This window comes from Cetorhinus maximus, chromosome 1, assembly GCF_964194155.1.
Source record: "Cetorhinus maximus chromosome 1, sCetMax3.hap1.1, whole genome shotgun sequence".
Taxonomy (NCBI): domain Eukaryota; kingdom Metazoa; phylum Chordata; class Chondrichthyes; order Lamniformes; family Cetorhinidae; genus Cetorhinus; species Cetorhinus maximus.
The window spans coordinates 234183936-234199567 of NC_135879.1; the positions used below are offsets into that span (position 1 = coordinate 234183936).

The 15632-nt window shown below is 40.2% G+C and overlaps 1 protein-coding gene across 3 annotated transcripts in view; it reads left to right on the forward strand.

The window, feature by feature from the left end:
• Positions 1-12487, forward strand: part of dnaaf9 (dynein axonemal assembly factor 9) — a 253896-nt gene extending 241409 nt beyond the window's left edge. For all 3 annotated transcript variants that reach the window (XM_078554544.1, XM_078554554.1, XM_078554564.1), the window contains 4 exons: positions 2687-2889; positions 3138-3203; positions 4658-4751; positions 6672-12487. In XM_078554544.1, coding sequence (XP_078410670.1) covers positions 2687-2889; positions 3138-3203; positions 4658-4751; positions 6672-6778 — 470 coding nt within the window. In that variant the 3' untranslated portion in view covers positions 6779-12487. The remainder of the gene's footprint in view (positions 1-2686; positions 2890-3137; positions 3204-4657; positions 4752-6671) is intronic.
• Positions 12488-15632: the final 3145 nt, after the last annotated feature.

The window sequence follows — 15632 nt, forward strand, 5'->3', positions numbered from 1 at the left end:
GTGATGTTCCCATTTATCTGCTGGCCTTCTCCTTCTAGATGGTAGTGGTTATGGGTTTGGAAGCTGCTGTCGAAGGAGCCTTGATGAATTCCTACAGTGCATCTTGTAGATGGTACATACTGTAATGCCATTGAAGATCAAGGGGCAATGGTTGGATTCTCTCTTGTTGGAGATGATCATTGCCTGACACTTGTGATGTGAATGTTACTTGCCACTTGTCAGCCCAAGCCTGTATATTGTCCAGGTCTTGCGGCATTTGGACATAGACTGCTTCAGCATCTGAGTAGTCGCGAATGGTGCTGAACAATGTGCAATCTTCAGCGAACATCCCCACTTCTGACCTTATGATGGAAGAAGGGTCATTGATGTTGAATATCAGAAGATATGAAGATCGTTGGGCCGAGGACACTACCCTGTGGAACCGCTGCAGTGATATCCTGGGGTTGAGATGACTGATCTCCAACAACCACAACCATCTTCCCTTGTGCTAGGTATGACTCCAACTAGCGGAGAGTTTTCCCCCTGATTCCCATTGACTCCAGTATTGCTAGGGCTCCTTGATGCCACACTGTCAAATGCTGCCTTGATGTCAAGGGCAGTCACTCTCACCTCACCTCAGGAGTTCAGCTCTTTTGTCTATGAACCAAGGCTGTAATGAGGTCAGGAGCTGCGTGGCCCTGGTGGAACCCAAACTGAGTGTCAGTGAGCAGGTTATTGCTAAGCAAGAACTGCTTGTTAGCACTGTTGATAACCCCTTCCATTACTTTACTGATGATCAAGAGTAGACTGATGGGGCGGTAATTGGATGGATTGGATTTGTCCTGCATTTTGTTTACAGGGCATACCTGGGCAATTTTCCATATAGCCGGGTAAATGTCAGTGTTGTAGCTGAACTGGAACAGCTTGGCTAGTGGCACGGCAAGTTCTGGAGCACACGTCTTCAGTACCATTGCCAGAATATTGTCTTCCCCTTAGCCTTTGCAGTTTCCAGTGCCTTCAGCCTTTTCTTGATATCATGTGGAGTGAATCGAATTGGCTGAAGACCGGCATCTGTGATGCTGGGGACCTCTGGAGGAGGCCGAGATGGATTATCCATAAGGATGATCTTGCCTGTCTTGCCCAGTGTCCCTATACACCAACTCTTGACCAAGTAATTTAGTTGGATGCTCCATTGCAATGAAAAAACTACTTCTCCAGTACCTCCTTCCCCTGCATCCCACTACCAGGTCACCGGTTTGCAGCAAGCTTAGGGTTCTGATATTCAACAAAAATTCTCTTGCTTCAATAGTTTTATTAGCTTGTCAGTAAATGCAGATAAACAAAAGTGACTGACTATATTGGGAAATGAAAATGTGTTCTATATAGTAAGGGAGTGAAACCCAGTTTTGTGCATCTATGTTTTCCCACATAGGAATGTGTCTGGCCTGTCAGTTCTGAAGAAACTACATTTTATAGTGCTCCATTGTTTGCCCCTGTGGCTCGCACTACCTTCTGTCCACCTAATGAGGGGTCAAATCTTGTCAGTTATCTATTGCCTAAACATCCATCTAGGGAAAGTAAATGGGATTGATGTGGCTCAAAAATAATATGCCTGGAGATAGAAATTTGGAATCAAGCTCCCTGTATGACAGATGTAACGGTATGATACTTGAGCCAGGTTGGTGTGCAATATTGTAGGGGATTGTTGACTATTGACTAACTAGACAAGCTCACTAATGGAGCTTTTCGGACTAGTCCTGTCACTAGGCAAAGGATTGTTCCCACTAAGTTCTAGATAACCTTGCATGCTAATGAGCTAATTGATCAGTTGATCCTCGCTGGATGAGCAGCTGGCAGTTCACTGTGTTAGTAAGCTACACAGCTTTACATCTACCACTGGGAGTCTCTAGAGGACACCTAATAGAGGTATTCAAAATGATGATAGGTTTGATAGAGCAAATAGAGAGTAACTATTTCCTCTGGTAGGTGGATTGGTAATTTGAGGTTATAGATTTATAATACTTGATAAAAGACCTACAGTGGGCATAAGGATAAACTTCTTAACACGGATGTTTAAGATCTTGAACACTATCTGAAAGTGTTGTGGAATAAGATTCTAAAGTAACTTCCAAAAGGCAATTGGACATGTACTTCAAAGGGACTAATTTGCAGGGTGTGGACTGAACTGAACAGCTCTTTAAAAGAACTGCTACCCTATACATAATCCCTCTGCTCAAATCAATGGGTTGTGTCGCTTTGGGGGAATTTCACATTTGGTAAATTGAAGTCCGATCTGCATATTTCTCTAGCTTAGTTTAGAGACAAACTGGTGATGGATCTCTAAGTGTACTAAATGTCTGTTAGATGCTTTTTCACAGTTGGTAAGAGAAGATTGAACATAGAATCATTCTTGAAGCCCCTCCTAGCAATGTCTGATTACATCCTTGCAGCTGGCTGCAGAACTGGAGGCCTGGGAGTAATTTGGAAGCCCAGCGCCTTGCCTGCAAGCGTTGCATCATTCTAGCATGCAACAAAGAAAAATAATTGGCCTGTTGACTAAGCATAAAAGCTTTTCCTATGATGGTTTTCAGTAATCTATAGGCCACCTTCTTTTTCTACAGCTTTTAGAATTTCAATATGTTCTCAATCATATTTGGAATCATCTTTTATAAATCATTGTCTTATTTTTACTTGCTGTGCCTTACAGATTCTGAAAAGATGTTTGAAATCTGCCACAACACTCAGACTAATATGTTCTGCATGGCACCCTTACAAGATGGCCCTTCTCCACCTCCTCTACAAGGTGATGGGAGGACCAGTGGGAAAAAGCTTGACAGTTTTGTCGTTTTCATCGGCTGCATGCTGAAAGAGGAGACCATGAAGGACTGGCTGCGACAGTGTGCAAGCCAGGTAGAGTTTTGGAATGCAAATGTGTCCGATACATTTCTGACTCTTGTAAATGCATTTTTTTAAACCTCCTTCATGCAATAGCTATATTACTGGATTGTCTGACTATGTTTCTAACCCTTAAACTGTGCCAGATTTGTGCCGTTTTACAACTACGCTGAAACTGATGCTAATCTTTTTTATCGGAATCATTATTATTCTTCTAGTTAGAATGCTGTGAATATTTCACCAATGCCAATCTTGTTCTGTAGAAACAGCAGAAGAAACCTCTCAAGACATTTGAGACCCTCACCAAACAAGAAATAAAAAATGTCCATGTAAGTACTCAGTCAACCGATTTGATCATTTGCAATGAAGCCTGAACCTGTTGGTTGTCACATGAGTTAGTTGAAAGAGATAATTGAGGCAGCTGAATGGCACCGCATGCTGATGTACAGTCGCTGTCTGTATTCTTGCATTCTTGGTTGAGCTATATGGGGAGCAGGGTGGAGGTGATTCACAACTCATGGAGAGGGAGAGGAAATTAGCGAACCCATTATTGACACAGGGACCAGTTGTAGAGTACTACGACAAGGGAAACATTACCTCCCTGTTGTCTTAGAATCATAGAACCTTACAGCTCAGAAGGGAGCCATTGGGCTAGGCCTGCCTGAGTGGCTCTTTGAAAGTGCTGTCCCATTTAGTCCAATCCCATTTTTTTTTTCTCCCCTGCAGCCCTGCATATTCATCCCCTTGAAGTACATGCCTTTTGAAAATTGCCTTTTGCCTTTTGAAAGTTACTTTAGAATCTGATTCCGCTATACTTTCAGGTAGTTTGTTTCAGATCTTAACAACCATCTGTATGAAAAAGTTTCTCCTGCCCCCTTCTTTAATCAGTTCAGGTTTGATCCACTTACAAGTTTCTCCCTACTTTTTCTATCAAACTTATCATAATTTTGAATACCTGTTATGTCTCCCCTTAATCTTTGTTCAGAGGAGAACAATACCAGATTCTCTAGTCTCTCCACAAAACTGAACTCCCTCCTTTGTACCCCCTCCAGGACCTTGACATTCTTCCTAAAATATAACACCCATAGTTATACACAATAATCCAGCTGAGGCCGAACCAGAGATTTTTTTAAAGATTTAGCATTACACCTTATTTTAGTATTGAATGCACCTATTTACAAAGCCAAGTATCCTACGCTTTGCTAACCACCTTCTCAACTTACTCAGTCACCTTCGAAGATATGTAGAATACGAATACCCAGAATTTTCTGTTCTTGCACCCTGTGCAAAATAGTACCATTTAGATTATACAAAAGCAAAATACCGGAGCGTCTGGAAATCTGAAATGAAGGTAGAAAGTGCTGGATATAATCAGCAGGTCACGTAGCCATTTGTGGAGAGAGAATCAAAGTCAATGTTTCAAGCTGATGACCTTTCATCATTTAAATTATATTTCCCCTCTATGCTATTTCTTCCAAAGTGTGTCACTTCACACGATCCACATTATTGCACTTGCCATCTGTCTGCCCATTTCTGTTTTTTCTCTGTCCTTCTGAAGACTGCTGTTATTATGCTATTTGCTTCATTACCAAGTTTCATCTGCAAACTTACAAGTTGTACTCCCAATGTCAGAAGCTGTTCTGTATTGTCTTAATTTCAACAAATCTTTAGACCTCAGTATGAAGAGTTCGATAGTCCAGTGCATTAATCAAAACAGGTTTAAAATCAAGTATTAAATGTGTGATGGGTATTTTCTTAAAATTCTAGATCTTTTAACCTACAGGTGAAACGCCACTTGGAGCTACCTCCGCCTGGTTGGTTTTACAATGGAAACCAGTTTGTTAACTTCTTCGGAGAAAAGAGTGACTATCACCCATGTATCCTTTCAAGTTTGTGCTTTAAAATTAGTAATTTGAGTTTGAGATCGATTAAGTGGGCATTTTAAATCGGTTTTTATTAAATACTTTATATTTTGAATCTCTTTGGGAACTTTGGGACTCGAACCTCCAGCTCAACATTTAAGACTGTTTAAACTTACATTTTCTGTTTTTGTGTTTGGGCCAATGAGCACAGGGGAGATGGATGACTGGGACTTAGTGTGAATTAGGATATGGGCAACAGAGTTTTGAATTATCTCAGGTTTGTGAGAAGACCATAAGCCATCGGAGCAGAAGTAGGCCTTTTGGCCAGTCAAATATGCTCCGCCATTCAATGAGATCATAGCTGATCTGATAATCCTCAACTCTACTTTCCTGCCTTTTTCCCATAACCCTTGATTCCCTTACTGATTAAAAATCTGTCTATCTTGGCCTTGAATATATTTAATGACCCAGCCTCTGCAACCTCTGCGGTAAAGAATTGCACAGATTCACTACCCTCTGAAAGAAGAAATTCCTCCTCATATCTGTCTTAAATGGGCGACCCCTTACTCTGAGATTATGCCCTCGGTTCCTAGTCTCTGACAAGGGGAAACAACCTCTCAGCATTTACCCTGTCAAGCCCCCTTAAAATCTTATATGTTTCAATAAGGTCGCCTCTCATTCTTCTAAACTCCAATGAGTACAGGCCCAACCTTCTCAACCTCTCCTCATAAGAAAATCCCTCCATACCCAGGATCAACCTAGTGAACCTTCTCTGGACTGTAACCAATGCCAGTATATCTCCCCTTAGATAAGGGGACCAAAACTGTTCACAGTATTATAGGTGTGATCTAACTAGTGCCTTGTATAGTTTTAGCAAGACTTCCGTATTTTTATATTCCATTCCCTTTGAAATAAAGGCCAACATCCATTTGCCTTCCCTATTACCTGCTGAACTTGTATGCTAGCTTTTTGTGATTCATGCACGAGGACCCCCAAATCCCTCTGTGCTGCAGCTTTCTGCAGTCTTTCTCCATTTAAATAATATTCAGTTCCTCTATTCTTCCTGCCAGAGTGCATAATCTCACATTTTCCCACATCATATTCCATCTGCCAAGTTTTTTGCTCACTCGCTTAACCTGTCTATTTCCCTCTGTAGACTCTTTGTGTCATCCTCACTTTGTGACATCCTCACTGCCTTCCCACCTAGTTTTGTGACATCTGCAGACTTGCCGATAGTACATTCATTTCCCTCATCCAAGCTATTAATATATTGTAAATGATTGTGGCCCCAGCACTGATGTGGCACTCCACTAGTTACAGGTTGCCATCCTGAAAATGCCCCCCTTATCCCAACTCCGTGTTCTATTAGTTAGCTAATCGTCTATCCATGCTAATATATAGCCCCAACACCATGGGCTCTTATTAAGTAGCCTTATGTGCGGTACGTTATCAAAAACCGTGTGGAAATCCAAATATATTACATCTACTGGTTCCCCTTTATCTATCCTGCTTGTTACCTCCTCAAAGAATTCTAATAAATTTATCAGGCATGATTTCCCCCACTCTCAGCCTTTCACTATCTCTCTCTTTCTTTCATTCACCAGCTCTCTTCCACTGCCTCTTTCACTCTCTCCTTCTCCCTCTCTTTCTTTCGCTCTCACGCCCTCTCTCTGTCTCTTTAGCTCTCCCGCCCTCTCTCGCTCCCTGTGCTCTCACGCCCCCTCTGCTCTTGTCCACTCTGTATCACCCTTTCACCCTCTGTTCATTATTAGCATAGATAAAATTGCACATAAAGGATTCATTGCATTCAAACCTGTTCTTAATTCGGGGGAGGCGTTTGAAACTCCTGGATGAGCAATGTTATTTGTAATGCAAGTTGTAGAAAGATCATATGGAGAATGATTGACTTACCTTACATCTGTAACTTCAAATCAGTGATGGACACTTTCATTGAAGAATATCTATCGGAAGTGAACAAGGAGATTGAGAAGTACAACACAGAAATTGAAAAGCAAGTGTGTCAAGATCTCTTTGAGCCATAAATTTAAGATCCATTAAGTTCATGGTGTGATATGTTTTTGTATTAGACTGGGAGAACAAATTCCAGATAACGAACAAATTGCCTGAAGCTGAATTGGAGCCAGTTAAAATCAGAACTTTTTTTGTTATGCATCAAGGTATGTTTCACTAAGTGACTTTAAACAAAACAAGTGAAAAACCTGTGGGAATTTGCAAGTGTTGATAGCTATATTTGAATGCAACAGATGGAATTCTAATAATTTCCCACTAGCTGACCATCGTCATCTAAGTCTGTATTAGGAGGATAGTTACATAAGATGAACCTTTTTTGCTGACTGGATCTGAATCAATGTTCACTTTTATTTAGCAAGACAAAATTAACATGATAAAGTACAAAGCTTGACACTTTATAAATCTTCCAGGGCCCTGGATTAGATATAGTCTGTCCCAGAAGTAATTGAAGTTATACTACTTGCTGTTTAAGAAAGGACACAGCATACGTGACTTCAAGCTGGAATATTAAGCAAATATACCTGCTCAAATTCACTACAGGGGAACTCATTACACGTTGGAAATCAACACACATCTTGTACTTTTGTTTTAAAAGCTGCTAATTCCACCAAACCAACGACAATCTAGATTTAGTCAATGTATCTTGTGTAGCAAGATTCATTCTGTCTGGAGGTCCTGGAGTTTTTATTTTTTTAAATGCTTTCTTTCTACAATTAGAGCAATGGATTATTTACCTCATACTGTAGAGATGCAAGTTGAGATTAGTACAAGTATTCCATGGAATTGGTCTATGCAATCTTGGTATTAAGTCCTTTACCATAAATTTGGTTTACAGAAGTATTAGCAAAGTTATAAGTAGGTATGCAGCTATGGTGTCTGATTGTTACACATTCGATTAATCACTTGTGTGTTTGTGGTTATGTGTTTAGATTCACTTCTGGTACTGAGTACAAATCCTAAACCACAGATAACAGATCTGTGTGCAGTAATGTAGTTACATAAAGAAGGTACATTGATCTGGCTTGTTAAATTAAATTTCTGTGTGAATTTAATTTTAAAAAGGATCTCCCACACAAGCACACAGTATTGCATGTATGTCTGTGCTTCCTTAATTTTCCCTGCCTTTCTATCCCTATCGCCATCTCAAGTCCACCATCAGCTCCTGGCCAAAATTATTTGGCCTTTAGAGAAATGAATAAGAAGTTGTGGAAAGAGGGTTGCCTTATATGTAAGTAATGATTGCCAGATTTTTAATGCTGAATCGGGACAGACTTACTCTTGTAAGTATTCTTGTGACATCTGTTAGCCTTTTCTTTATTCATGACTCTAAGTTGTCCCTAACTATTGAGATGCCTGCAAATTAGAAAAGTAAAAGATAACTGACATGTTCTTTTAAATGGTAATTTTCCTGTATGTAACATTTTTATTTATGCTGCATTAATCTGAGGTAGTGAAAGTGAGGATACAATAGATCCTGTTGTGTATCTTCCGTATACAGAAAAAAATAAAGTACAATTTTAGAAAAATCAGGTACTGCCGAACAGTTGGCTTGGTGGAATAACAACTTTTGCAAAGTAAACTGAAACATGTGTTCCTATCCTATTCTCTGTGAACAAATATTAACGATATGGAGAGTAGAATTGACAACCTCTGTAATGAAATATGATGTGTTCAGGTTAATTTGTTTATTGGTTCTGCATTCTCATTACTTTTGGAAAAAATGTGAAGAACAAACTTTTTTTTTGCTGCACTTTGTACTTTGTGGCCTATATAAGTGGGTTACACAATTCCCGTGTATCATGTTGGCTCCCACAGTTTGAGCATTCCTAAAAAATAAGTCCGAGTCTACTCTAGACGAAACTTGTAGCACTGCTGTGCAACACATCAGATAATGCACTTGAGTACTAAAGGTATTCAGCAGGTAAATAGCATTAACCATATTGTTCAGCGTGCTTCTGTTTCTGCAACAATGGTTTTATTCATCTAGGACTTGGCTCAACTGTACTCATCTATGTTTTGATTAGAAAAACACAAGAAGACTGAGCCCCATGTTTTTGTGTCCCAAATCAAACAGCTGTCTTCTATTACTAGAAAATAAGATGATACATATAAATGGTTTTTAAAAAGCGATGCCAGCTTTGTGAAGTAGTTATGGATAGCTGTTGAAATAACGTAGGAGCAAAACCAGAAAAAGTGCTGTGGCATTACAGTACTCAGCTAAGGAATAGTTAAATGTACTTGCATTTTAAGGTTAAGCAGGGGCCCAAGAATTATAAAGACGAAAACCTATGTATTTGAACAGCAAGTTTTCCTTGTTATGTAATATTTAACCATGCAAGGAACCATGCATTCCTCCATTTGGATATAAAAAGAAGGATATGGTTTTCTTGAATTCAATGTGCACCTGCCTTTGGGTGTTGTTCTTGGGCTCTTGTACCACTTAGTTATGCATGTGACTTGCCTTTATGCATGAATAACAGCTTATGGTACGCAAGGCTAAATTAACCAGTAGATACATTCTAGGGGAACGGCTGTTGGTGAATCCTAATGCTGCCATTTACTTTGACATACCAGAGGTGTGTACCTAAAATGCACAGACTGGGTCACCAGTCACCAAATATCATTGATTTTCTTCCAGAGTGAAAGCTTTTAAACTTTACCATCGTGAATGTGATAAAGTAAAGTCAGGTTTTGATAAAACCAAACTAAATGGTTCTTTAAATATTCTGTTCATCCAAGAGAATGAAGTTCCAAGCATTTGACAAGCTTTATAATGACGATTTGGGGTTTGCAACCAGTAACTTGATTCCAAAATTCAGTAATCTGCTACCCTGAAATTTACAACTGACTCCCTTTATTCCAGAAGATAGGCTAGAAAATCTTCCTTCACATGTTAAGTTGCATTGCGGTACAGCATTCTAAGGATAGTGGTCATATTCTAATGTGGATGAAATTTTCCATTACAATGCACAAAAAGCAAATTTTGTTCCACTTATCTCTGGACGAGGGTAAATTTTAACCGATCAGGATGGTAACACTGATCACCAATACTTGCAGTCAACACCTCAGGTACTTGTAATGTTTTGCTGTAGGGATGATAAAGAAAACTTTAAGCTTTGTCACCATTTGCAGCGGTGTAACTGAATTTAAACAAATGGAAAACTAAATGAAAGGAGCATTTTTTGACAACTTTGCAAGTCTAATGAGTAAATGGCAGTTTAAGCACATTTAGCTGACAAAGCAATTAATGTCTATATTTGAGAGAAGTAGAAAACTATATAGAAACGCTTTGAAGCCTTCCTCTAAAAATAGTTTTTACAGCTATGCTGTGTGATATCCTGGTAGGGTTGAGTATTTGTTTACCAGTATAACGTCATAACTAATGTTAAGTCGCTGGGACGGCAAAGAAATAGCTTTTGTGTGTCCCAACGTAGAGTTTTGATGGGCGACATGAACTTTTTAAAAATAAATTTATATCTGAAATAGAAATAACAGTGCCTAAATATTTTAAAAGCTTTGTAATGTTTTCTAGCTGAAGCTGTATTAAGACTCAGCAGTGAGCCACTCTAAAGCTAACTGCTAAACCTTGATTTGGGGTGAACTTGCATTAATTGACGCAAGTAAATTATCATCTTGCACTGTAATAAAGTCTCTTTTTAAGATACAATGCTGTAATATATAATTAAAACTAAACTCGGGCCCACCCAAGATAGTTTAGGTTCATATATAAAGAAATGTGTTGTAATATTACATGGTATTGCAAATGTCGTCCATCATAAGCTATGAATAAGCTAAGCTGCTTTGATATCACTAAGATGGAGTTAAGTATTTTAGGCTACATTAAAATGTTAGTTTAACATCAGTGACTTCTGTGATTATAGAGGCAGGAATAGAGACACTATATGATGTGGCCAGCCATTCTCTTTGTATAGCACATTAAAAAAAAATAAATTGACTTGAAATTGGTCCAATGTGGCATCCAGATGGCCTTAGCCCTTTCACCACATTTAATTCGCTGCCAATGGGAGCAGCAAAGATTATATCAGTCTTATTGATAATAACTTGGGCTGTTACTGATTTTTGGCAGCTGTTTTGCTGCTATATTACTCTGGATGAAACAAAAATGAAAAAAGTAGAGAATATTATGCAAGGCATTACTTCTTGCACTACTGAAAGTGCAAGTTATTTTGTTGTAAGCTACATAGCTGGTGGCTTATTAATTCATTAATTGCAAAGGAATCTAGAGTGTAAATCACTTTTAGCTTTTATTAAAAAGCAACAAGCTGTGTATGTTCTGTCAGGTCAATCATATGAGCAGAATAGGGTACAGTGACATATTTGTAAGTTCAACCCAGAATACGAGAGGCCCATATTTCTAAGTGACTTGTATGATTGCCTTCATTCATGCCAAAATGCCGGCAGATGTATGGTATAAATCATAGTGATGGATTATTTAAAATCCCACTTAAACCCATTTAAGAATGAAAGGACTTTGTTTATTAAAGTTTGGAAATAGAAAGACAAGTGTATTGACAAATGTTTTGGCATAATACAATGGTTTTACTAAGCACAATGACAACCAAAGTAAAAATTTTAAGTCCACACATATCTTGGGTAATGATACTACTGTAGTCTCTATGAGGTTATTTGGTGTTTGGCATTTAACTGGATTGGGATATAAAAGATATTTGAGTTTAAAAACAACACAATTGAAATAATTGTATTCTTCAGTTAAATGCTAAGGCAGTCGCTTACATTAAGATGCTTTGGGTTTCTGGGCCTCCTGTTAATTTTGACCTTTTGAGCATTCTATTAAAAATGGTGTTGGTGAAAGGGATTTAGTATCAAAGTAACAGGAGTTACAAAGCAAAGTCTGAATGCTAGCCAGGGGTTTTGATGTTAAACTATTAGCAGGCCTTAACAAAGTGTGCTTGCATCGTTATTGTTGGGAGAGTGTCTTGTACTGGTCGCTGAAGTTATGGAATGTACATTCTTTGGAAGGGAACACAGCAGCTTGAATTAACTTACATTCCCTTGTCTACTTGACTCAAGGGTTAATTTAAGTTATAGTTTGTGTTCCCATTTGGAATTCTAACAGTATTTGCACTTAAGAATTCAGTTAAAAAATTGGTATTCAGAAAAAAGGGAACAGTTTTATTTGTTTGATAACAATGACTTTACTGTGATTTCCTACAACTTATGATGTAATTTTAAACGTCAGACCATTAGCAAAATAATTTACCTCATAACATAAATTGAAAGCTATAACATAAACTTTTAGACAATTACTTGCTGAATTTTGCAAGCAAATTTCTTCATATAAATGAAGAGTGAATTCAGGAATTTATTTGTTTGACTTGAAAGCGTGCCAAATTTGTCATTTTGATACTAACTTTAACCACTTTAGCTTGTGTTTTTTGGGAAGGGGAGAATATCTTTAAATTAAAAAGGTTGAATTGTATTTGCACAAAACTACTGTAACTTCAGTTAAACTGGTTTTGCGTGTGACTGAAGCTTTTTTGCATCTCTTGTATTTATTACACTGCAAAAGATATAATTAATCCAACAAATTGTATAGAATAATTATTAGTTTTTCCATTTATTTTTGTATTTGTTGGCACATTTTTACTTGTAGTTGTGTGATGTTTTGCAATTTTTACACGTAATTTTCAGCAATTGCGTTTCGATTCAACTTTCAATAAAGTTTATATGTTTCACCAATTAAAGTGGTCATCTTTAATTCAGCACTGTTCAATTCAGGATTCTGAAATAAAGTATTCCTTTTTCTAAAATTGAGGGGAGAATAACAAGTATTGCAGGGTGAATGAGCAAAGTAACCATAGAACCATCGTGCAGAAAGCCATTCAAGTGGAGGGGTGAAAAACAATGGGTCTTTATAATCAGAGACTTCGACGGTTCCGACTATCTTACCAGAACAGTTAGCCTGGAAAAGTTTTTTTTATTCATTCACGTGATGTGGGCTTCGCTGGCTGGGCAGCATTTATTGCCCATCCCTAGTTGCCCTTGAGAAGGTGGTGGTGAACTACCTTCTTGAACTGCTGCAGACCATGTGGTGTAGGTACACCCACAGTGCTGTTAGGGAGGGAGTTCCAGGATTTTGACCCAGAACAGTGAAGGAATGACGATATATTTCCAAGTCAGGATGGTGAGTGACTTGGAGGGGAACTTCCAGGTGGTGGTGTTCCCATCTATCTGCTGCCCTTGTCCTTTTAGGTGGTAGTGGTCGTAGGTTTGGAATGTCGAAAGAGCCTTGGTGAATTCCTGCAGTGCATCTTGTAGATGGTACACACTGCTGCTACTGTGCGTCGGTGGCGGACGGAGTGAATGTGGTGCCAATCAAGCGGATTGCTTTGCCCTGGACGGTGTCCAGCTTCTTCAGTGTTGTGGGAGCTTCACTCATCCTGGCAAGTGGGGAGTATTCCATCACGCTCCTGACTTGTGTCTTTGTAGATGGTGGACAGGCTTTGGGGAGTCAGGAGGTGAGTTACTCATCGCACTATTCCTAGCCTCTGACCTGCTCTTATTGCCACAGTATTTATATGGCCAGTCCAGTTCAGTTTCTGGTCAATGGTAACCCACAGGATGTTGATAGTGGGGGATTCAGTGACAGTAATGCCATTGAACATCAAGGGGCGAAGGTTGGATTCTCTTTTGTTGAAGATGGTCATTGCCTGACACTTGTGTGGCGTGAATGTTATTTGCCACTTGTCAACCCAAGCTTGGATATTGTCCAGGTCTTGCTGCATTTCGACATGGGCTGTTTCAGTATCTGAGGAGTCGCGAATGGTGCTGAACATTGTGCAATCATCAATGAATATCCCCACTTTTCTCCTTATGATGGAAGGAAGGTCATTGATGAAGCAGCTGAAGATGGTTGGACCTGGGACACTACCCTGAGGAACTCCTACAGTGACGTCCTGGAGCTGAGATGACTGACCTCCAACAACCACAACCACCTTCCTTTGTGCTAGGTATGACCAACCAGTGGAGAGTTTTCGCCCTGATACCCATTGACTCCAGTTTTGCTCGGGCTCCTTGATGCCACACTCTGTCAAATGCGGCCTTGATGTCAAGAGCAGTCACTCTCACCTCACCTCGGGAGGTCAGCTCTTTTGTCCATGTTTGAACCAAGGCTGTAATGAGGTCAGGAGCTGAGTGGACCTGGCGGAACCCAAAATGAGCATCAGTGAGCAGGTTATTGCTAAGCAAGTGCCGCTTGATAGCACTGTTGATGACCCCTCTCATTACTGATGATCGAGAGTAGACTGATAGGGCAGTAATTGACCGGCTTGGATTTGTCCTGCTTTTTGTGTACAGGACATACCCGGGCAATTTTCCACATAGCTGGGTAGATACCAGTGTTGTAGCTGTGCTGGAACAGCTTGGCTAGGGGTACGGCAAGTTCTGGAGCACAAGTCTTCAGTACTATTGCCGGAATATTGTCAGGGCCCATAGCCTTTTCAGTATCCAGTGCCTTCAGCCATTTCTTGATATATGGAGGGAATCAAATTGGCTGAAGACTGGCATCTGATGCTGGAGACCTACAGAGGAGTCTGAGATGGATCATCAACTCGGCACTTCTGGCTGAAGATTGTTGTGAATACTTCAGCCTTATCTTTTGCACTGCTGCGTTGGGCTCCTCCATCATTGGGGATGGGGATATTTGTGGAGACCCCTCCTCCAGTGAGTTGTTTCATTGTCTCCCCCCCCCCACCACCCCTTCATGACTGGTTGTGGGATCGCTTAGTCTATCACTTGCTACTAATGCTGTTTGGCACGCGAGTAGTCCTGTTTTATAGCTTCACCAGGTTGACCCCTCATTTTTAGGTATGCCTAGCGCTGCTCCTGGCATGCCCTCCTGCACTCTTCATTGAACCAGGGTTGATCCCCTGGCTTGATGCTAATGGTAGAGCGGGGGATATGCTGGGCCATGAGGTTACAGATTGTGTTGGAGTACAATTCTGCTGCTGCTGGTGGCCCATAAAAGTTAGAAGAATTAAAACTACTTCTAATTCATGGGTAACTGTGGTATTGACTCCCCCAGACTGCCCACTGCACCCCGTGACCCACTGACTACCACCCTCCCAAACCACCCTCACCCAACCTGCCCCTCAAAATAATGGTCATGATAGGAGACAGTATATTCATGGGGATCATCAGTGAAGGCGAGTTCCTAAGATGGTTTTTCTCCTTCAGAGAGTTAAAGACATCTCCTCTCTGCTGGAGGCTAACTTGAAGTGGGGGTTGTTATGATCCACGTAGGAACCAATGACATAAGTAGAACTAGGAAAGGTGTTCTGCTGGGAGAGTTTAAGGAATTAGGGTCCAAATTAAAACGCAGAACCTCAAAGATAATTTGTATCTAATTGTCATTACAAAGAAATGGTTTACAAGGTGACCATGTCTGGGAAATCAATATTCCAAGATACACAACAGGCTAAAACTTCCAAGGAGCGGCAATCACAGTCGGATTGCCACTCCGCTTCTTTTGTCCTACCTGAGTCGGGAGCTGCACCTTCCTCGTCCGACCTTCCAACTCAGGCTGGGTGAGAAAAGTGCAGTGCAGCGGGTTCCTGAGGCCTTCAGTGCAGTGCAGCAGAGTCAGACGAAAGGAAGACACGCCCCCTTTTTACAACACTAGCTGAGATTCAGTGATGGAAATGCCTTTAAGTGTCAAGGGAAGATGGTTAGATTCTCTGTAGTTGGGGGTGGCCATTGGCTGTGTTACGAACAGGGGAGAGAGGCGAACTGAACTGCATATTTTTTCTTCCCATCTGTCTGTAGACAGAGTGTTTTAAAGAAACCAAGGATATAAATATTAATTCACATGAATGTCAGAATCCA